Source organism: Balearica regulorum, chromosome 1, assembly GCF_011004875.1.
Source record: "Balearica regulorum gibbericeps isolate bBalReg1 chromosome 1, bBalReg1.pri, whole genome shotgun sequence".
Taxonomy (NCBI): Eukaryota; Metazoa; Chordata; class Aves; order Gruiformes; family Gruidae; genus Balearica; species Balearica regulorum.
This window is the reverse complement of record NC_046184.1, coordinates 215,700,888-215,723,785: the sequence shown is the minus strand read 5'-3', so window position 1 is coordinate 215,723,785 and position 22,898 is coordinate 215,700,888. Positions and strand designations below refer to the sequence as shown.

Sequence of the window (22,898 nt, the reverse complement as noted above, 5' to 3'; positions counted from 1 at the left end):
AAGGCAGCTAAATAATACAGCCCCAGTGCTCTACTCAGATGCTGAACTTTGTTCCTAGACCGAGATTTTCAAAATACGTGCATTTTAGTGCCTTTAATTGCACATGCCCAGCTTGACACTGCGTTAAAGCTCCTTTCCACAGAGAGGATTATTGCTAAACACTTTCTAAAAATCATAGCCTTTCAATGCATATCCAGTTGAGAAATATAAAATACAGGCATCCAAGAACACTGAGCTTTGAAAAGCATGACCTTAGACAACAGCAAGTTAGGCACAAAACTATAGGGGCAGAAAAATAGCACCCAGCCCTGGAAAGAGACCTGTTGTCCCTGCAGATCTTTCCATATCAGTTCTGGGAGAAAATAAGAGTGGTGAGACCTGAAGGACCACATAGCCACAAGGCGTGCAGTAGCTTATGCATACCTTGGAGAAGCAAATAGTGCAGAAAATGGCTGCATCGGTATGTTCAGCATTTTTTTCACTCTTGAAGCGTCTCCCAGGCACAATGGCGCACTCTCAGATGGGGAACTGCATCCATGCTCTAGCTGCATTGTCCTGCCTGAAAGGTGCAAAGTCAGGATTAGAGTTGCGAATCTGTTCCATTATCCCCGTTGTTACAATAAGAATGTGAAATAGTCTGGAAAATACAGGAATACCTGATGTCAAATTGTACGTATTACAAGCACTTTCCAAATCCAGCTTTTATAATAACACAGAAGGGTGCCTTTACATATGCCAAAACCCACACCGAAGCCACAGGTTTCTCAATAAACACATCTTCTGCAACGACGATACACTTACGGGATTAAAGTTTATAAGAACAGCTAAACGGAGAGAGGTCTGCTCACCTGCCAAGCAGTAATTCCTTCAAGCTTTCTGCCGTCTCTGCAGACACTGAACAGAGTACCCTGCTTTATGCACGACAGTGATTTGGAAGGTGTAGTTCTATACGGTGAACTTGAAAAGTCTTAAAGTCAATGCTCAGTTGCATACTTCCACTTAATCTTTTCACAGTGGAGTGGAAACCATCTGATGATTAGCATGCGTTTAGGCCCATGTCTTTTCCTAATTTAACAGTCGTATGCTTGGATCGTAGGGTACAGGGTTCAGGAGGAGCTGTGTACAGTGTAGACAAAGTCTCCCAGGAATAAGCCTGTGCCTTTCACTGTGGGCGTGCTCCTTCTTAATCAAAACATTGCTCAGCAAAGTTGACATCTGCAAGGCAAACAAGTAACTTCATCTGGCTTTGGGTACTTTATATACATACATCTACTCACAAAAAATGAACCAAAAAGTGACTTAGAAGTGCTTATTCATTAGGCAAAGAGAAGTTCTCCAGGGTGCAAAGCCTCCTTTCTCAGTGAGGCTCCTGGCAATCATAGCTTGCCATTACTTTTTTATTATTAAAAAAGGAATTAAACCCATATTTTTCTCATTTCAGTAAGTACCTTTATGATGTCCAAACAACTCCAACAATGATATCATCTGTCTCTTTCCTCCAGGGTGGAATATGGGCCAGACCATGATATTCCTGCTCATTCCTGGAGCACAGAGCCTCACACCAAGGCGAAGGCAGCAAGCTTCACTCCTTGGGGGGAAATGCGTGTCACAGCACCATCCTCTTTATACTGCATCACCTACCCGAGAGCTGTTCAATGCTATAAATTAAGAGTTAAAGCCCAAATCCTGCTAAGCCTGATGTCTGCAGGCAGATACCCAAGGCTGTTCTTCAGCAAGACGTGCTCACCAATAAGGATCTGCCCATATGGATCCTATTTCTCCACAAATACTCTTTCCAGGATATGTACAACACGCGGCATAATTGGGCTGCAGTCCTTGAAGTGGCCTCTGATTTAATAAAACAGATGATTCACCTTCAACTCGTTAAGTCCCCCAGTCTAGGAAGGAGGTCAAGTGTGCCTTTAGTTGGCTGCCTGCCTCCTCCACGCTTTCTGCGAGGGACCCATTCCTTCAGCAGCACAAAACCCTCCAGCCTGTGTCTGCTCAGCCTGCCATCACCAGGGATGGAGGAGAAGACCAGGACCCCACCTGGACTTAGCTCTGGGTTTACATAGTATGCAGGCTTGGAGCATCACTATCAACCCACCCCTGCTGTTGACCAACTCTCTTACACATCTCCCCACACCTCTCTGGCTTCCCTCATGACCCAAACCTATAAACATCTTTCCTTCACCAAGTTAGCAGGTGCTAACTGTACAGAAGTGTCCTGCTGCTTCACCAGGAAACAGCCATGAAGCTTGAAGTTCTGCTCTGCGAGTAAGAGAGGACAAAAAAAGCAAGGTGCTAGCGATAACGCTCTTCCCTTCAAACACCATGTCCTGTTGACGGTAGATGCTGAAATCTCTTGGTTGCCATAATCTACCTGCTAGAAAGTCCCACTGGGGCTTGTGGACCACGTCAGATGTGTCACCATGTTGAACAGACCTTCTAGAGGTTCTTCCAGGAGCAAGGAAAGACAGTTCTTTCCCCAGATCCTCAGACATTTGCTGGCTGAAGAGACAACAGATGCTGAATGTTCAGGCTCTAGCAGTTGTGTGTGTAGTCCCAGTTCTAACGATAGACTGCCACAGATAATCAAGAGACTCCTGTCACCTCCCAGTGAAAGATGCCATGAGACACCCGAAACTACTGGCAGATGTGCTGAAGTACCTCCATCCCCGGCTTTCACGGGGATCTCCATTTTTAAATGTAAATCAGTGTTGATCACTATCTTTCAATAAAGATGGAGCTGTAACAGAACCCTCTCCTCCAGCTTCTGCAAGGGAAGCCTGTGCTCCAGGGTGGACTCCATACACTACGCTTGCAGGGTCGCAGCTTGGCTTCTCAGCAAGAAGGACCCCACCTGGTTGTCCCCACAAATGCTTTGTTATAACGTTGCTGTTGGTGGAACACACGGTCATGAACGCCTAAGGGGTTTGTGGGAGGTCTGCAAAGAGCAGGGGTGGCTTTGGGGGATGGTAAAAGCCATCCTTTAGTCTGTACCCCCAGTTCTACAACTAGGACACTAATTTATTCCTAGAGTATTGATGTCAATTAACACGCATGGGGGGGTCAGTAGGAACTTTATGCAAAACAGCTATGCAGCAGCCACTGCAACACAAGAGCAGCATCTACCATAAAATCACACGGGCAGTCACACCGCCGGTTTACTCACTGACTTATTTAACCATGGGACACATGGGACTACACGGGCATCTGTTCTGTCATTGCTGCTCCTCAATTTCACCAAACAAACTTTACTACTGCCTGCCTTGCCTTCAAGGACACCTCCAGGGATAACTGTCGCCAGCTAAAACAGAAGACACACAGGCATGGTTTTTAAGAAAAAAAGCAAGCTTGCTACACACAAAAATAAATAAATAGAAACACTGGACAACTATGGCAATAATAAAATGAACAATTTTTGCATTATGGAACATGCACATTGAATTCTATTTGATTAACAGTGTTATTTTGCAAAGTAAAGAAAACTTACAATGAACATGCACATATTTTGAAATTGCTACAGATCTGTCTACAATTTCCAACTCCATATTTTTTGCTGATGCCTCACTACTTATACATAGGCAAAATATTGGGGAGACTGCTATTCTTTGTAAGAACTGTTTTCTGTAGGGAAATTGGGAGCATTAGAGGTCTGGAAATTATTGAATGTTAAGCCTGCTTTGGGATAACACCTATTGTTATTCTAGGTTAGCAACCGCTTCTTGAAACAGATCCAGTAAAGAGATTTATTTTCATCTTGTTAGAGTAATTGGGATGTTTCTGGCAACTCTGAGATTTGCAGTGTTTCACAGAAACAGAGTGCAGGGGGGAACAGGATAGCTGCATCCAGAATCATTAAGTGGTTCTGGTCCTCTGCTTCTTTACAGCAGAACCTTGGCAGCTAAACAGGCAGTTACAGGATTTCTGCAGCCAGTGACAAAAATAACACCACAGGAGATAGAGTGCTACAAGCTACTTTTCAAAGAAGTAATAGTGATTTCTAACAGGAACTCTGCACATGGGAAAAGGAAATAGAGTTTGTATATTCTTAAGACATCACTTTCACAAAACACAATCAGCTGAGCAGCTAAGGAAAATCCACTTTCACTAAATTAATTTCTCAGCAGTGATACTTAAACAAACACATTTCTTCAGTACATAGAATGTGCCAAAAAGCCAGGTTAAAGCAAGGTAAACACCTCAGATGCACTTTGGAAATATATACTGCCCTGAATTGGCAGGATATTTAAGATGATAATTCCCTCTGTCTCAAGAATCTGGTGTAAAAAATAAAATAAAATAAAAATTTATCTTCTGTGATTTATTTGTCCCATTTTCAGACACCTCTCTGTCAGTGACTGACCTGTTCTAGCAGTAGTGTTCTCTTTAAAATTCTATTACTGGATTCCGCTTCAGTCACGTCCTTTCTCTGCACCCCCAGAAATAAGATGGGAGCCACTATAGTTTCAGTAAATGGTTTTCCTCCACACAAATCTCTTGAGTTGAAGGGGTACCTACCATTGCAATCTGCTATTCCTTTGCTCCTCGGCATCCTGCCGAGCCATCGCTATTCAGACTACCTGCTACAGGTTCCTAAGTGATGCACTGACATGCCTAAAAAATGAGGCGTTCTGCACCAAGAGGACAATCCAAATAGGCTAAATAAGGAGCTTTTGATTGATTACAGACAATCTAAGCATCTCTGTGGAAGGCAGTGCAGCGATCGGGCACACCAAGCAACCGAGGCTCTTGGAGCCAGCTAATTAGCAACGCTAGTCACGACTGTATGTCTCAGCTGAGCTCCAGAGGACACTTCAGTAGCTAAAGGAGTGTTTTACCGCATTCCCCTTCTTCAATTTGTCTCAGTACATTGGTCAAAAAGGATCTCATTTACACAGTCAGAAAGCAGTCTTCAGCTTTTTTGGCCAATTATATGGCACTGGGTATCAATTTTCCTTCTCTGATGATGTCTGTAAACCTGGGCTCATCCAACCTGACTTTATTGATATGGGGCTCACAATCGCAGAGGTCACGACCGCCTTGCATTGCTGTCTTTACCAGGGGAACCCACAGACATTCCCTGGATGGGAAAGATTTTTTATTATTATTTATTTTATTAAAATTGTAATTGAGATCTTCTTTATAAAAGACAATTTTCCATAAGACTTCTAATTAAAAAAATGCCCTTTTTTATAGCATTAACATAAATTTGGACTATTTTCATATATTCAGAGGAACAGAGCAAGCTATTAGCTAAAACACTTTTTACTGATCGAGGCAACAATTGTATTAAGATGAAAGCATGCCAGAAAGCATATACAAATAGCAGTAGAAAGAAACGATAATACTTTTTAAGAGTAATTTTTACTACTCTAATGCAAATAAAAGCTCCTGAAAGCATTTCTTAAGATGTTCTTAAGATAGCCACTGTAATATCTAAGCTTACTTAGAAAAGTTGGTTGGGTTTTTTTTCACGTTTATTCTTATTGTTTGACTGCATTAAAACATTAAGAACTGTATTTGCCATAGTCTCTACAATCACTCAGTTTTATGTTGCTGGGGGCCTTTCCCACGGCAACTGGAAAGTACATAAAAGGATGACTGTAAATAAGTTGTAAAATTGGCATGCATCAGGATAGCTGCAAAACTTAACTTTTCAACCATTTCAAATTTAATCTATTTCTACCTGTTTCAGTTAGACAGAACTTCCATAATTAAAAGCACTGTATTTTGTGCTATCTCAGAATACTTTAAAAAACCTTCAGCAGAACATACAGAAGTGTTATTACACAAAGTCTCCTGTGTCTTAAGACAATGCCACACTCTAGAATTGCAAAAACAACAGAGAAAAAAATGCCAAAACTAAAAGGTACCTTACAAAAGAATACACATTGTCAGAGGCACAGCTTTACTTAGAAATTCAATATTATGTAAAAAGCAATTCACATTTTATTTTAAATTGCAATAAACTGTACAAAAATGTTTTATTCTTGCCAAAAATAACAGCAATATTTTCAATCTTACTTCTAGACAAACAACAAACTCTTATTTTAATCTCTCCTGGGTGAGTTTGCAAATAAACAGATAATAAGATACATGGGTTTGTGTCGGAGTCAGGATAGAATGAACAGATGTAAATGCTTGTGGAATAAATGTTAAGTTTTTAGTGTCTTTTAGGAATTTCTGTATTCCTGCCATGCCTGTTAAAAGCCCAAAGAAAAAAAAAAAAAAGTTTTGTGTCTCACACAAAGGAATGTAAACAGTCATTGAGAGATTAAAGAGGTTGACTCTTCCAATGAAACCGTAAACGTACCTTTATACCACTACATTCACTTTACACTGACAACAGTCCACAGCACGAGGATCGTGCAATAGCTGAATCCACTCTCCAAAATGCCAATTAAATATACAAAGACTTTTTTTAAAGTTTTCAAAAAGAATAAAATCCTAAGTAACAGAACTGAAATGATACTCTTTTTAAGATTTTTTTTTTCTTTTCCTAATTCATGAGCAAATATGTAACAGCCCCATCAGATCTACAATCACAATGTACTTTTTCCAAGATGCAATAAAGTAAATGAGCACCTAGTTAAGTCAATCAGATGTAGAAAGCACCTCTGCCAAGAGCATGGACTTATTTTCAGGCTCGGTTTTGTTTGTGTAACACATTTAATGCAGACTAACAAAACATAATTTGGGTCACTGACCACAGCTTCTTCAGTCCAAGACCTAAAATGGAAATATAATTGCAGTCATTTTTTTAGACTTCACAGTTTTTTTTCTCAGTGTTGAAACTTAGCTAAGAAAAAGCTGTTTCAACAGATTGCTTAGAGCTTAAAAAAATTAAGCATCTTCTGTTACTTCAGAGTTGTTTGAGGGAATAAAGTCTTCTTGAAACTCCACTTTATCTGGATAGAGTTTAATGTAGGTGTCCACCATTAAATCTAAGTCATGTTTTATATCAAAGTTTATGTTCAGCAAAGCTAGGTTGCTTGACCTTTGCTCTGTCAAGGTGTTTTTCAGGTACGCCTTCAAGCGCTTTCGTCCTATTTCATATTTTTCATTTTCCACCTTCATCACTGGAAGTATGCACAAGACTTTAAGCAAAGCATAAACATTAGGGAAAAACTTTATGTCAGGCAAGTGAAGTGCTTCATAAATAGTAGCTGGAAGTTCAATATCTTTTCCTCTGTGCTTCCACTTGATTCTCCAACAATGAAGCTCAGCAGAAAGCGTGTCTGGATTAGGCAAGTCATTTTTGTACATGTCAGCGTGATGCTCCTCGGACGTATTGAATTTGAGCTGCCCCATGACTGAGGGCACCAACGATAAACACTTAAGAGCTTTTAAATGTTGTTCTGAGAATATATCTTTTAATTCTTGAATAATATGCTCCACTGTGGGGACACTAAGGATTTCTTTGTAGTAATTTTCTGACGTTACCTCAGAGTCCAAGTTCCCCTGTTGTGCCCTGCGAAATTTTCCTGGGAGTTTAATTTGTACATCCAGTTTTGTAGCCAAATTTGTTGCTTCCTCAAACCAAAATTCATGGTAAACTTCAATATTCTCCATCACTTCATTCAGAGAATGCAACACTGCTGTTAAGCTGCTAGCAGCAAAGAATACATCTGATGTCTGTCCTTGGAGATTTTTTCCAAACGCCCTTGTAAAAGATAGAACATTTTTCAGAATTACAATAGTGACAATGAAGTCAAAATCTGTTAATGCACTTGAAAGTACAAATGCTCGACCAGCAATGAAATTGTTCCACCTGATGGATGAGTCACTGCTTACTGCATCCAAGCACAGTACCAACGCTTGCATGAGGTCCACTAAAACCTCAAAAGCATCATGTCTGCCAGTCCACTGAGAACGGCAGATCTCCTTCAGCTCATTACCCTTCTCCTCATTGTTCTGAAAAAGAACAGAAATTGTGTTGTCCAGTTCTACTAGTAATTGCGGAGACTGATTAAAGAGACAGCAAACTTCTTCAATTGTTCCTAATGCAATGGAAACACCAACAACAGGAACGGATTTTGCCAACCAAACATTTAAGGCACAAGAGGAACACAGTGTATACACAGCTTGTGGATACTTTTCCAAGAGTCTTGTAGCCACAACTTTCATTTTAGAAGCAAACCCACTGGAGACGATGTAGGCTTGACCTCGACAGTACTCCATGTTTAGACCCCACTTTTCAGTAATAGTTGTGTGGAACTTAACAGCTAAAATTTCAGGGTCAGCCTCATACGGTAAAAACCCTATGAATTCTTCTCTCAGATTATGAGATTCATCAACAAATCTCACCAATACTGGCAAATGTTCCTCTCCTGCTATGTCTACTACTTCATCAGTGACAATAGAAAAGAAGTGCGAGTCTCTGACTTCCCTCAGTGTCTCTTCTCTAACACAGCTTTCACAGATCTCAAGCATTTGTTTCTGCTGAGTTTTTGAACAATACTCAAGATTGACTGCAGTCATCTCAAATCGTTTCCTCAGAACTTCATCTCCAGCATTTATTCTGTATTCCAGTAGAGCCTGAAAGTTATCTGAAGTAAAAATACCTTCTGGAAGCTCATCAACATTATGGCCATCCAAAGGGATATTTTGTTTACCCATTAGGATCAAAATTTCAAACAAAGATTTAAGGTAATCTTTGTTTTCTCTTTCTTCCAGTGTTAAGGGGACAGTTTCTTCCTCTTGTTCTTCCCCTCCTTCCTCTGAGATGGTATTTTGTTCATTGCTTTCGTTCAGTTCTTGAGTTGCCTGCTCCCGTTCAAAAGCTTCATCAACTACAAAATGTAAAATACTGTGAGTGTCAAGATAACATGAATAAAACATCACATTTGCTTTCCTTTACTATCCCCATTACCTTTAAGTTACTGCAGTCCAGAGAAGAATGTTTCCAGTTTAAAAGTGAACAAGCATTTCAGAGTTTACACTGGCTGTTTGAACCAAGCAGCAACTCAATTATCCTCCTGATATATATAAACTTACAGTTATGTGTCCTGCATTACCTTGTCAGCCTTAGTAAACAAAGTTTTTATGAATTCAGTTATTTTGCCCACTTACTCTTTTGTTGCTTCAGCGTTCTTATTTCATCTTCGCTCTTTAAAAAAAAAAAAAAGAACATATATTGATGATCATGTCTAGCACATGACCTTAAAATATTAAAACACATCAAGATCAGATACAAATACTGTGGATGAGACTATTAAGAGTGTTAATATTTACCAAAAAAGTGCTAGAAGGTCCAAGAGAAGGAGGTTTCTAGGAGGTTTCTTCAGGTAGTTTATTACTGCCACCTCACATATCTACATGAGAATAGTCTGCTACTACTGCTAACATTCTCATACTTAAATTAGGAGTTTGTTCAATTTGTATTTTATAATTATTAGTAAATAGATTCATTTAAAGAATTCTATTTCAATATGAACATGCACTGTCAGTAGACAGAACTGTGTCTAACTATTTTCAGTCAATAAACAGACTCAAATGCATGAAGAATATTTCAAAATTGCAATTTTCCAACATATGAGCAAAGTTTAGGAGTTGAATTGTCACTATACTGATAATCGCAGAGACCTAGAGACACCTTTTGTATAAATTACACAAGAGGTATCAACAAGACACAATTCCACAGAAAATTTCTTGCTCTTGTTTTTATACATGGATCATCTTTTCAGAACAGTAAGATAAACCAAACATGTCTGAATTGGTGCAGGCTTCAAAAGTTAAATGGGTGAACTGAAGAGCACAATAAATACATAGCAAGAATTTCAGGGTATCATGCATAAGCTGTATTCAGTTAGCACTGCAATAACAAGCAAGAGGAAGCTATGCACTTTCTTTGAAAGACAGATTCAGCTCTAGATAACGCATGTCATTTTCCAGATTATTTCATTAAATTTACCTTAGTAGATAAAATTTATATCCGCATAATATTTGGGCATTTAACTTATCATCAACAAAAAGATACTAGAATAGGTAGTGCAGAAAATGCAAACACTCAAGTGCTAAATATTGACACTTTTCTATAAAAGTTCCATGTGAACGTATTTGCCTTTATTGTTTTAATATTTAAAAAAAAAAAAAATTCGTAAATGAAAAACTTACCAGCTCTTTTATCCTTTTCCTATGTCTGCTGTGAGGATTATTCAAGTGACTGGTAAGGTCAAATATAGTTGGCACAGCATTATCCCGTAAAACCGTTCTGTAAGGGCTCTATAAGAAAACATCTAGATTAGGGAGTTCCTTGGGAAATTCTCACTGCATGTACACAAAAAACCCCCAGAATTTCAGATGTTTTAAAATTTTTTTAAAAGTATTTTCATTTTCTGATTTTTCAAAACAAACAGAAAGCTATGCTATGCAATTCACATTTCAGAGATGTCAATAGAACACTGAAAATGACAAGAGAGATACTAAATAAAACCCCAACCCAAACCACAAATACTTTTTCCTCCTCATTATCTTCACATCAAAGACCCCAGATGCAATAATTTTAATTTACCACAATATTATGATTTTTTTAAAAATAAACATTCTGGATAAAAAGACATTTATGCATCAGAAAGGAAACATTTTGTTTGTGAACATTGTTCACAATTCTAGAAACAATCACATAAACATTTTCATTGTGAAAATGTTCAACTGCTTCTTTATGTAGACTTATGAATTCCACAAAACATGATCGTGAAAGATCATATTGAAGGACAATTTATCTGTCAAATGAGCAGGAGGGAGAAAAGACTTCTAGATGGTCATGTAAATATTTCTAGCAGTCAAATAAAAATATTTACAGTATATCCAAATATAAAATCTACTTAAAACTTATATTGTCTAAACTGGCTGATTTTCAGTAATTACAAAATCTTAACTGATGACATTTATACCTATTTCATTAGATTGAAATACATTTTAAACAAACAGAGTTTCATAAAGCTTTATTTACCATTCAGAATTACTTCCAATATTCCTTTGTTTGTTTCTGGTATGCTGGCTAATCAGAGACCCTGTCATGTGTCATACCACCAGGAGCTGTCTGACCTGCGTATTTTAATTACCCTTTGTAACTAAAGGACTGATTTTGCCTATTGTCAATGTAAAATCAGCCTGGAAATTAAAACTTGATACAAAAACCCCAAGCCACTGTTTCCTACTGTTATGTAAGCTGTTAAAATCAGTGTTATCGTGTTAACAAGAAGAATTGAAAGCTATTATTTCATTAACAGGAAGCAGTGCCATGATTTTAGCAGGATAAAATATAACAGGAACCAAAAGCTTGACAGATGCAAAGAATGTTTAAGTCTCTCAGCAACAACAGAGTGTAATTCAACGGAATCACACCATGTACGGACTTCAGTAGCAGTACATTAAGGATTTTAAATAATTAGAGGTATGCAAACTTACATACTTACACCAAATAAATTTATATCATGTTGTAACACCTAGTGACAATAAACAAAATAAGCATTGCTTTGCATGGGGAAAGAACTGCAGTGAAGACCAAATATATTAAAGCAACGGGAGTAGCTCTGCTTTTCTCTTCCCCAACTGCTCATTTCCACCTCGTGCTTTGTGCCAACATCTGCGAGTCTGTGTGGTGCCCTGGACCATGACGATGATCTCAATTAAGATTAAGATACTAATTTTCCCAGGGACCACTTACCCAGGGGATCAAAGATTAAAATGCAGCATTCTGATGACATTTTGCAAGATGCAATAAAAAAACCGCTTGGCTTTACTTACACTTCTACATATCATAGAAGTTTCAAAATGTTTAGCGCACAATCTGTAATGCTTGTTGAGTTGATCTGGAGTTTTATCTTCTAAATCTGCCCTTCGACAGTTCTCTACCCATCTTTGACATCTGCGTGTAAGCAAAAGAATTAGCCAGTTTTAAGATAAAACAACTTAAAACCATACTCAAAATTGGAGTGCAGTGAGCCCTGCCCTTTATGCAAGGCTAAGGCAAGTTCTGTGCACCTTCTGCTGTAACATACCATCAAATCTTTTCAAAAATTGTTCTCCTCTTGCTCACCACTTAACACCGCCCCAGCAAATTCAGGAATCTTTTCCCTTAATTTATACATTCTTGCCTTTGTGTCACACACACACCAGATTGTAACGCAGTTGCTCATGAAACCAGACCATTTAATTCTGAAGAATTTAATCTTAAAAAGAAAAGTTAAAAGAGATATGCCTGTAGACAGAAGTCATTAAGTTTTTGAAGCCTTCTCTGCCTCCCTCCAAAATACAGCATTTTTCTTTTTTATTGTGGTCATTGGGGAGTTTAGAGTAGATTTGTGAAAAGTGAAATATAAAAATAAAAAAGCAATCATTCTACAGACAGCGCTCACACGTCTGAAGTTTTTGTTAGATGTATATTTTTTACAACATTTACTTCTGTTTTGGATTACTTCTCCAAGATAAAACACAAAACTAAAGAAACATTTTCCCTACCAACAGGGCTCCTTTTAATTATGTGAGATACTGTTTCCTCTAGTGAGTAAACCACTTGAAGCAATTGATGCAAATGCATTAGTCGGCTTATATTTCCCCCCAACGGGGGGAAATCACTTTCTTACTATGCAATCACTTTCTTACTATGAATTTTTGAGCAACAACATGCATAGACTGATTCTGCACAGCTACTCCAGTAAAACTCATCTGCTATTGTATTTGTGCAGTAAAAATATATGTATAAATTAATAAGACTCCAGCAGCTACTGGTATTTCTGTATTTAAAGGTAAAAAAAAAAGAAAAAGTTATTTCCTTCCTGCAAAATCAATCCTCTGAAGCAGCACTATTTTAATGCACTTGCTTACACCTCATGGCATCACAAAGCCACTAATTTACAATGGCACATAAGTAAACAGAGTTGAAAACATACAATACAGGTGACTAAAACCTTCACATGAACACAACTGATGATTTGTTCATTACTCTAACTTTACAGAGTGGTTACACAAGCTCCCATTCCTCACAGGGTAAATCCTTCCCCAGACAAACTCAAGAACACCAGAGACAACCACATTATTAAGGTAATTATTGAGGTAATATCACAATAATTCCATAGCAAAAAGGAGAAGGAACCTTCACTACAGTCTCAGTGACTTGTTTTATTTTACAATCCATCACTTTTCTACATATTTTTCAACATGGATTAATATTTTAAAGTATTGTGTTGTTTTGTGTTGAGTTTTGGTTTTTTTTAATTGGTACATGTCAGCAATGTTGGCAAAGTTTCAAGTTACGTGGAGACCCTACTATTTCAGAAGGGCAAAGTTGGGCAGATCTCACCACAACCCAATCGTTGCTGAAATTCATGAAAGTAAAAAAATTACTCCGTCCACTTAAAAACAAAAGGCTTTAAATCATCTTTTTTATTCCTAAATTAAAAAGAAGATGAGTCCGTACTCAAGAAACAGCTAGAAGTTACGAGAAAGCAATTTATTATTTTTGACTACAAGCATGGAATTATTCTCATAGGAGCAAGGAGGGAGAAAAATAATTAGTGATTATTTAACAATTTAGGAATGAAGGCTGTCTTGCCAGATGTTTTCGTGGGCAGCCCAAATGAGGCAACCCACAGCTCCAAGTGGATTCACCATCACCTCTACTTTAACCGAGTGCAATAAAGGGCAATTGTGAAGATGAAAGGGGGAATCTTGGATTCCGATCTCTGCTGGCTGAACTGTTTGTGCATCTTATTTTGATATTTTGAATGAATGAAAAATGAACAGTGACAGCAAGTGCCATAAAGCATGAATCATTTCTAATATTGTTCTCGGAGATCTAGACATAGTATCCTTAATAATGACTTAAAATAATCATAAGAAAAATAAAAATAATTTCTTGCTCAGTCTTTTGACGGTACAGATCTTATATTCTTGCCTGGACACTGCAATCACTCCAAAAAGAGAACAGAATAGGGTTCTTGATTTAACCAAATGGTATAAACACAGTCTTTTTACACAGGAGACCTTTAGCATGCAGATTATATTGAATCTGGCTGGCATACTTTCTGAGTGGGTGCTGATTACTATGTCACCCACTAAAAGTGATCGCATCAGGCTGTCACAGAGGTTGACGAGCCTCCCTACAGTCAGGGAGGAGGGTTTCAGTCCAGAGTGGCATCCAGAGCAAGAGCCAGGATACCTGGCGTTACCTGCCTCTCTCAGTGACTCGGGGAAGCTGAGGAAGACTGCCAGGGAGCAAAGTCAGAGCTGCTCACATTAGGGTAACCCCTCTGAATCACCTCCTGGCATCCAAGCAGGGATAAATCAGTGGCAGAGATGGTGCATCTACGACCGGCACACGGTTGTGAAGAATAGACAAACATCAGCCTGAATCCCTTCACATCCGATGTTGGTGCAAACCAGAGAACAAGTTAAGTAGATACTAATAACAGCCAGGGACCAGATCAATGAGTGATGGCAAAAGATACCATGAGCTCTTCAGAGGGGTCTTACTCAGGAAATGAGTCTCAAAAAGATTAAATAAACCACTCAATATTCCTCTCCCTTCCCAACTTCTTCTACAGTTACATAAAAGCAGCTGTGGGCACTGCCTTTTGTGCTGAAGTCAACACTGAGCACACAATCGGAAAGAAGCACTTGGCATGCAGAGCCCCAGTTTGTGGATCCCGATTATAGTTCAGGAGAGCAGACTTTGGCCTCTTCAGGGACCTGCTTGGTAGAGTACCATGGAACAAAGCCCTGGAGGGAAGAGGGGACCAAGACAGCCGGTTAGTATTCAGGGATCACGTCCTCCAAGCTCAGGAGCGATGCATCCCAACAAAGAGGAACTCGGGTAAAAACAGGCAAAAACACCAAGAGCCCTGTATGGATGAACAAGGAGCTCCTGGGCAAACTCAAACACAAAAAGGAAGCCTACAGAGGGTGGAAGCAAGGGCAGGTGGCCTGGGAGGAATACAGAGAAAGTGTCTGAGCAGCCAGGGATCAGGTTAGGAAAGCTAAAGCCCTGATAGAATTGAATCTGGCCAGGGACATCAAGAAAAGCAACAAGAAAAACTTCTATGTATGTCAGTGATAAAAGGAAGATGAGGGAAAATGTGGGCCTTCTCTGGAAGGAAACAGGAGACCTGGTTACCTGAGATATGGAGAAGGCTCAAGTACTCAATGACTTTTTTGCCTCAGTCTTCACCAGGAAGGGCTCTAGCCACACTACCCAAGTGGCAGAAGGCAAAGGCAGGGACTGGGAGAATGAAGAACCACCCACTGGAGGAGAAAATCAGGTTCGAGAGTATCTAAAGAACCTGAAGGTGCACAAGTCCATGGGACCTGATGAGATGCATTCAAGGGTCTTGAGGGAACTGGCAGATGAAGTTGCTAGTCCACTCTCCATCATATCTGCGAAGTCGTGGCAGACCAGTGAAGTTCCTACTGACTGGAAAAGGGGAAACATAACCCCCATTTCTAAACAAGGGAAAAAAGAAAGACCTGGGGATCTATAGGGCAGATAAACTCACCTCCAAGCCCAACAAAATCATGGAGCAGATCCTCCTGGAGACTATGCTCAGGCATGTGGAAAATAAGGAGGTGACGGGTGACAGCCAACATGGCTTCACTAAGGGCAAATCGTGCCTGACAAATTTGGTGGCCTTCTATGATGGGGTGACAGCACTGGTGGCTAAAGGAAGTGCAACTGATGTCATCTACCTGGACTTGTGCAAAGCATTTGGCACTGTCCTGCATGACATCCAGATGGACCACTCAGTGGATAAGGAATTGAGTAGACGGTCACACTCAAAGAGCTGCAGTCAATGGCTCAATGTCCAAGCAGAGACCAGTGACGAGTGGTGTTCCTCAGGGGTTGGTACTAGGACCGCCGCTGTTTAACGTCTTTGTCAACGACATGGACAATGGGATCGAGTGCACCCTCAGCAAGTTTGCCGATGACACCAAGCTGTGTGGTGCGGTCGACATGCTGGAGGGAAGGGATGCCATCCAGAGGGACCTGGACAGGCTGGAGAGGTGGGACCGTGTGATCCACATGAAGTTCAACAAGGCCAAGTGCAAGGTCCTGCACATGGGCCGGGGCAATCCCAAGCACAGTTCCAGGCTGGATGGAGAATGGATGGAGAGCAGCCCTGAGGAGGACTTGGGGGTGTTCGTTGATGAGAAGCTCAACATGAGCTGGCAGTGTGCACTGGCAGCCCAGAAAGCCAACCGCGTCCTGGGTTGCATCACCAGCAGCGTGACCAGCAGATCGAGGGAGGGGATTCTGCCCCTCTACGCCACTCTCGTGAGACCCCACCTGCAGTGCTGCGTCCAGCTCTGGGGTCCCCAGGACAAGAAGGACATGGAGCTGTTGGAGCGAGTCCAGAGGAGGCCACGGAGATGATGCGAGGGCTGGAGCACCTCTGCTCTGGAGACAGGCTGAGAGAGTTGGGCTGGATCAGCCTGGAGAAGAGAAGGCTGCGGGGAGACCTTAGAGCCCCTTCCAGTCCCTACAGGGGCTCCAGGAAAGCTGGAGAGGGGCTGGTGCCAAGGGCAGGGAGTGACAGGCCAAGGGGAATGGCCTGAAGCTGCTGGAGGGGAGATGGAGATGAGATGTGAGGCAGAAATCCTTCCCTGTGAGGGTGCTGAGGCCCTGGCACAGGTTGCCCCGAGAAGCTGTGGCTGCCCCTGGCTCCCTGGCAATGTTGAAGGCCAGGCTGGATGGGGCTTTGGGCAACCTGGGCTAGTGGAGGGTGTCCCTGCCCATGGCAGGGGGTTGGACCTAGGTGGGCTGTGAGGGCCTTTCCAACTCGAATCAGTCTGGGATTCTATGATCAGACACTGGTGCCAAGCTCCACACCCCACTGGAGCAGCAGATTGGTAACCAAAGCTCTAGACATCTAGAAAGCTCTACTGGGAAAGGCTGGAGCGCTGACATTCTCTTAGGTAGCTACTGGAGGGGGATGGTGGAGGTTCTGTGACTGGACAAACATGCAAATTTCATCTGAGTCTGAATTTGGCCCTTCAGTCTTGCTTTGAGTTTGGCTCCAAAAGGAATACTCTTTGAGAAATGGAAGAGCAAAGAAAAAAAGAGGTCAGACCCATGAAATCCCCCAACATAGCTCTGCATGGTATTATCCAAGCAGCAATTAAAAAGTTTTCATAATAGAATTGCATGTAATACTTTCTCCAGTTTTTTAGTATTCAAGTAACACACACTGTACACTGTCACACAAGTGATTTAGTTGCAAAATATTTGGCACAAATTAAAAGCCATTTCAATGCAGTATCTTATACCACTGCTTAAGTATTGCTCATTAGCTTTTATGAAGGTTTTCTTCAGTCGCAAACTTTACATTTTCAGGGATGTGCTGACATCTCATGGAAGCTGAAATGGCATTTTATGGAGGTGTGGACAGAGTGTAAACCATTCATGTTACCTCAGTATTGGTCAGCTGCAGCAGAATAGCATCTCTTTGCTTAAGAAGTATTTTGTTCTAACACTCACACCTCACCTTAACTCAAACCACCACGGTGAACAGTCAGAAACACAGAGGAGGGTTAAATAGACAGATCTTACTGTGGGGATCACTGCCTAGACTGTATAAACTATAAAATATCCATTCTTATTGGGGTAATTTACATTAATGTTTGATATGAAAAGACTACATACCATCTGTTAAACGCAGCCGATTCTTTTTCAAAGCCTAATCTGCGCACCCCTTCTTGTTTTCTCAGGTAGCGACAATAAATGAAGCTAGTCTTAACTAACTGGTTAGCTCTCACCGACTTGCTGATGCTCAAAAGATCAGACTGGAACGGCTTAGCACTGAATTGGGAAAATGTAAAGGCAATTATTCAGTTATTGTGGAAAAACTGAAAGTAGTAAGGTAGTAGAGACAATTTACCTGGGACTATGTATTTCTTGTCAATGATTTTTCTAAAAATTGTATTTTTCAAGGTGTATTCTAATGCCGTTATACTAAACTTTCTCACTGTAAGCTGCCAAGTGCAAACAACACATTTTTGGCATAAAGTACTTTGCTCGCCAGACCAGTTTGACGTATAACGGTAAGAGGTTTCTATGACAGCAAGCAGTACAAGTAACTCGTTGTGATTTACAACTGCAGAGAACTGCTGTAGTCCGAACAGGAGAATAAACCACTAACATCCCCCAGCCTACAAAGCCAGAAGTTTGCACCGATTTATCAATCTTTAAATGCTATTGTTAGAATATATGATCTACTTTGGACATTTTAACATAGGTTTAAATGAGAAAGGTGTAGGATATAAAGGGGGTGGGAGAACTTGTAGAAAAGTTAAAGAGAGCGTCACATTTGTCACTGCATGTTTTTAAGAGTACGACAAAGATGTGAGAAACAGATTAGTTATAGTTTATCCTTCCTTCAGATGGTAGAAAGGTCCAGATCACCCTTCAGGGTCAATTTTAACTCTATTTTCTACTATTCTATTAATCGTATCAGCCTGAACTACTTCAAGGGGATTATGAAGTAATTATGCACTCAGAAAGCACGCTTACTCACACACTGTGGAAACATAAGCCAGTATGTGCATCCTAAAACCATTTCTGCAATCCACTTCAATGTTTGCAAAAGAAAGATCCATAAATCTATATTGTTCCAACTCACTGTAGCTGACACACACTGTTTATTTCAAAAGGTTTTTATTTCTAAACTTCCACAAATGGGTGGTTAAAAGTAGTAGTATTCTAATTCTGAAATACAGTTTAAAAAAAAAAATCTTAGAAATTAGTGCATCATTTAATTAACTGCACACTTTTTAATATACCTCTGTATTGCTACCATGGAAAACATTAATTCAAAATGTCTTTAACTAGAAAAATTATAAGCTGAAGGGGGTATTTTCTTCATGCAGTAAACTGTCACCTATTGATGAATTTTGCATAACTTGACTTGACTCAGATTTTACAGCACGGTCTCCTTACAAATTAAGAGTGAAGTTCAGACAGCACCAAATCTCTTCAATTCCTCACAAACTGCAGTCACTCCTTTGACCGTGTAAGAACCTGCGGCTCTCACAGGACGGAGGGCGGAAAGGGACAACACTAGGAGTGAATCACACAAATGAAAGGTTAAGAGTAGGCAATCCACTATTTCTAATTCTTTTTTCATTAAAAGCACAAACATATGTAATATGGATCGTGCCAGAAAACCCTGCAGTGTATGGGCATCAGAAAGAGGTCTGGTTATTCCAGCTTTAACGCAAGGCACTGCGTTCACCCAGGAGAGCTTGACGACATATCTGAAAACACAGCTTTAAGCAGCAGCTACTACCTATAGGAGCTTTTTTTATCTTTGTTTGAAATCACTTACAGGGGACTGTTTTCTTAAGAAAAAACTATGTACCCACAATTCCCATAGGTTTTGAAATTCTCCAAAAATCAGGTCAAGCAGCTTCAAGGAAGTAAGGAAGGGAGTATCATGTAAAAATTGTCAAAAATTTCAGCCTTAATTACCTACTGTTAGGAGAGAGAGAACTGGTATTGCTCTAGCGCCTATGTACCTTCCAAAATTGTGAGAAGCAAGTCAAACAATTTTAAGAGCTTTACCTAGATTTAAAGGTAAGCTTCTATGTGGGGGCTTCTACATCTCAGTGCATGATTGATTTTGTGTGGTATTTCCCATGGCCTCTCACACGCTCTACCAGTGCACCACCTCCGCTTTTCACCCATTGGGAACTGAAATATCCCATCACTTCTGCTGTTGCTCACGATGCTTCATCACCATCATCCTTGTAATACCGCAACAGCTGCCTGTCACACCTGTGTCCTATTTGTCACACACACCCCTCTCATCGTCCAGCTCCACATCACCTCAGTACACACAGTATGACTGACAGACTTCCACCACCTGAACCAGTGCTGGCCCTGCGCAGGCTCCTTGCGACGCATCAGCTCCCCTGCCTCATCCCCCTGCTCCTGCTCCCCTACACCTCTAACAGCCATACATTCCATCGCTGCCCCACACTCTGAACAGATGTGCACCCCCTCACACATCCCTCACAACCAGGCAGCCCCTCATAGCCAGGCATTCCTTCACACCCCTCAAAGCCAGGCAGCCCCGCACTCCCTCAGCCTCCCAATTCCCCTCACAGCCAGGCAGCCCCCCAATTCCCTCAGTCCACTAACTCCCCTCACAGCCAGGCAGCCCCCCAATTCCCTCAGTCCCCTAACTCCCCTCACAGCCAGGCAGCCCCCCAATTCCCTCAGTCCACTAACTCCCCTCACAGCCAGGCAGCCCCCCAATTCCCTCAGTCCCCTAACTCCCCTCACAGCCAGGCAGCCCCCCAGTTCCCTCAGTCCCCTAACTCCCCTCACAGCCAGGCAGCCCCCCAATTCCCTCAGTCCCCTAACTCCCCTCACAGCCAGGCAATGCCTCCCTCAGCCCCCCGACTCCCCTCACAGCCAGTCCCCCCCTCAGCTCCCCACTCACCCCACAGTCAGTCAGTCCCTCCCTCACACCCGCCACCCCCCGGAACGGCACCACTGCCTGTCACCATCACTCCCGCCGGTGTGTGTGTCGTCCCCCCCCCCGTCCCGTCCCGCCCCGCCGGCGCATGCGCAGCCGCTCGCCCGCCTCCCCGCCGCAGGCCGGAGGGTCCCGCAGAGCCCCGCCCCCCTGGCGCCACAGCGCGCGCGGCCTCCGCCAGGAGAGCCAGCAGCTCCGGGAGCCGCCGGCCCCGTACACCCCCCTCCCCGTCCCGTCCCGTCCCGTGGCGGCCCCCCCACCCCCCGCGCCTAGGTGAGGAGACGCGGAGAGGGGTTGCGGGGGGAAACGGGAGGGAAGAAGGCGCCTCCCCGCCGCGGTGTCTCCTCAGGCGGAGCGGAGGGCTGCGGGCCGGCGGGGCCTGAGGGGAGAGGCGAGCGCCCGCCCTTCCCAACCCGCCCCTCTGCAGCGCGGGCTGCCTTCCTGAGGCGGCGCCGGCAGTGTCCGGCTGGGGTCTCACCTGACCGGGTCCCGGGGGAAGCGGAAGAAGGCCAGGTCGGACTGGGTGCTCTTGCGGGTGCAGTTAGGAGCCGCACAGAAGTTCGGCATGGTCCCCCGGTTTGGCGCCGCTGCCCCTTTAAATCCGCGGGCCGGAGGGAGGGGAGGGGGGGGGGTGTGTATGTGGGGTGGAGGAGGAGGACGGGGGGGAGGGAGGGAGGAGGGGGGTGGGTGGGGGGGGGGGGGAAGCGGCTCTACACTGCTGTGAGCGGCCGGGAGGATTCACCGCCACCCTCCGCCGGGACAAGAGCCGCCTCCTTCCCACAATGCCCCGCGCCCGGCCGCCCGAGGCAGAGTGCCCATGCGCCGCGCCGCGCCGGTGGAGCCCGGATGAGCCGTGCGCATGCGTCCGCGGCGGGGCTCCGCCCTACCCTGCTGCGCGCGCGGCCAGCGGCGCGCCTGCGCATAGGGAACGGACGCCGGCGGGGGCGCGCATGCGCAGAGGCGCGGGGGACGGGGCTGCCTCATCCCCTGCTGGGTCGTCTGCGGGGTGGAGCGCAAAGTGTGTGTGTGTATATATATATATATATGTGTGTGGTACGTGGATTATATTTACCTTAAAAATTAACTGGGGATGTGCAGTGAGGTCATAATCTTTTTCCTCTTGTCAGTTCTGTTTTGCTTTTTCTGGAAGATGTCGTTGCTCCACAGACTGGATGGATAATGAGGGAAATGACGAGTCTTTTAAGCAATAAAGGAATCAAGCAGGGAGTGTGAAGACTCTGCCAGGTCTGTCATAGGTAAAAATGAAACAAAGCTTAGAAGAAAGGAACGGGAAACAGAAAACTGGATAGTTGGGAGAAGAAAAAGACTGGTTCACCAGACGTGGCCTGCTAGTAGTTTGAGGAAGTAGGTATAGGAGCTGTGAAATGTATAAATGCTGATGGCAAATGGTAGTTGTTTCAGGTGTAATAGTGCGGTGGTGTAAGAATTCAGCTGTGGTACATCTTTTATATATCTGAAGTTGCGTAAAAAGCATCCTGACCTGGAAATCTGTTGGGCTTTAGGAAGCATAAACCAAATACAAACATTAGCTAAAGTATGTGTCTTTTCAAAAAAGTGCATAAAGAAAAACAAAAAAAAAGTTACTGATTCCTTTTGGCTGGCTTCAAAACTTTTAAGCTTTTTTGTTTAGTATGAGTAGGACAAAAGCTGTCTCTTACGTGAGGAAGCCTGGCCATGAAGTGCTCTTCAAACTCGGAATCTCAAAGCATATTCCATTGAACTCATTTCAATAGCAACAATTTATTTGGTGTTAATTCTTTGCCAGAATTCTAACTTGGGCATCTAGCTGAGTTTATTTCCTTTTAAGCAGTTTTGAGGAGTCATTTAAGTTAATGCTAAAGATAAGCTTAGCTGCAGCTGGCTGCTTTCACTTTACTGGGCGATCACCAATGTTCATATACAACTGTAGAAGGGAGTTAATCAGATAAGTACCCTTTTTTTAAAATACACTCCTTTAGGAGTGTCCTTTTAAAATATACTACCTTTAGGTTAGATTTAATTCAGGTAACTGCCATCTGATTTGCTGTCAGATTGCATAAATGCTCATGCTGACACAAGGGAGCACAAAAAAGAGAGCAGGATCATTTTCAATTGCAGAATAGTTTAGGAGCAGGATTGCATAATGTTGGCCTGAATTTGAAAACACTTAAAACCTGCTTCAGTAGGAAAAAATACTTCTTCACCCTTAAATAATAAGAAAATGGTATCTTCTGCCCAAGATTCAAGGGCCTTGTCTCTTCCAAATTGATTCACCAAACAAAAGCGCCTGTGTGCTGAAACTCCTCCTTAAGAGTTTTGCTTTTGAACTAGCAAAACCAGAACGTTATAATGGCAGTATTTAAAAAAAATTAACCACAGCGCATATTTTTGAACTGCCACTTCTGACTGAAGCTT

General features: G+C 42.4%; 1 protein-coding gene across 2 annotated transcripts; it reads right to left on the bottom strand.

The window, feature by feature from the left end:
* Positions 1 to 5,932: 5,932 nt before the first annotated feature.
* Positions 5,933 to 21,269, bottom strand: THAP12 (THAP domain containing 12). Of its 2 annotated transcripts, XM_075742591.1 has the most exons (6): positions 20,962 to 21,035; positions 18,941 to 19,060; positions 11,758 to 11,878; positions 10,123 to 10,230; positions 9,079 to 9,115; positions 5,933 to 8,798 (listed from the first exon to the last, which is right to left on the bottom strand). In XM_075742591.1, exons 3-6 carry the CDS (start codon positions 11,770 to 11,772, stop codon positions 6,850 to 6,852), a joined length of 2,109 nt encoding a protein of 702 aa, XP_075598706.1. In that variant the 5' UTR covers positions 11,773 to 11,878; positions 18,941 to 19,060; positions 20,962 to 21,035; the 3' UTR covers positions 5,933 to 6,849. The 2 variants fall into 2 exon arrangements, with proteins under 2 accessions (XP_075598706.1, XP_075598705.1); XM_075742590.1 differs by lacking the exon at positions 18,941 to 19,060 and having other exon boundaries at positions 20,962 to 21,269.
* Between the last annotated feature and the right edge of the window lie 1,629 nt (positions 21,270 to 22,898).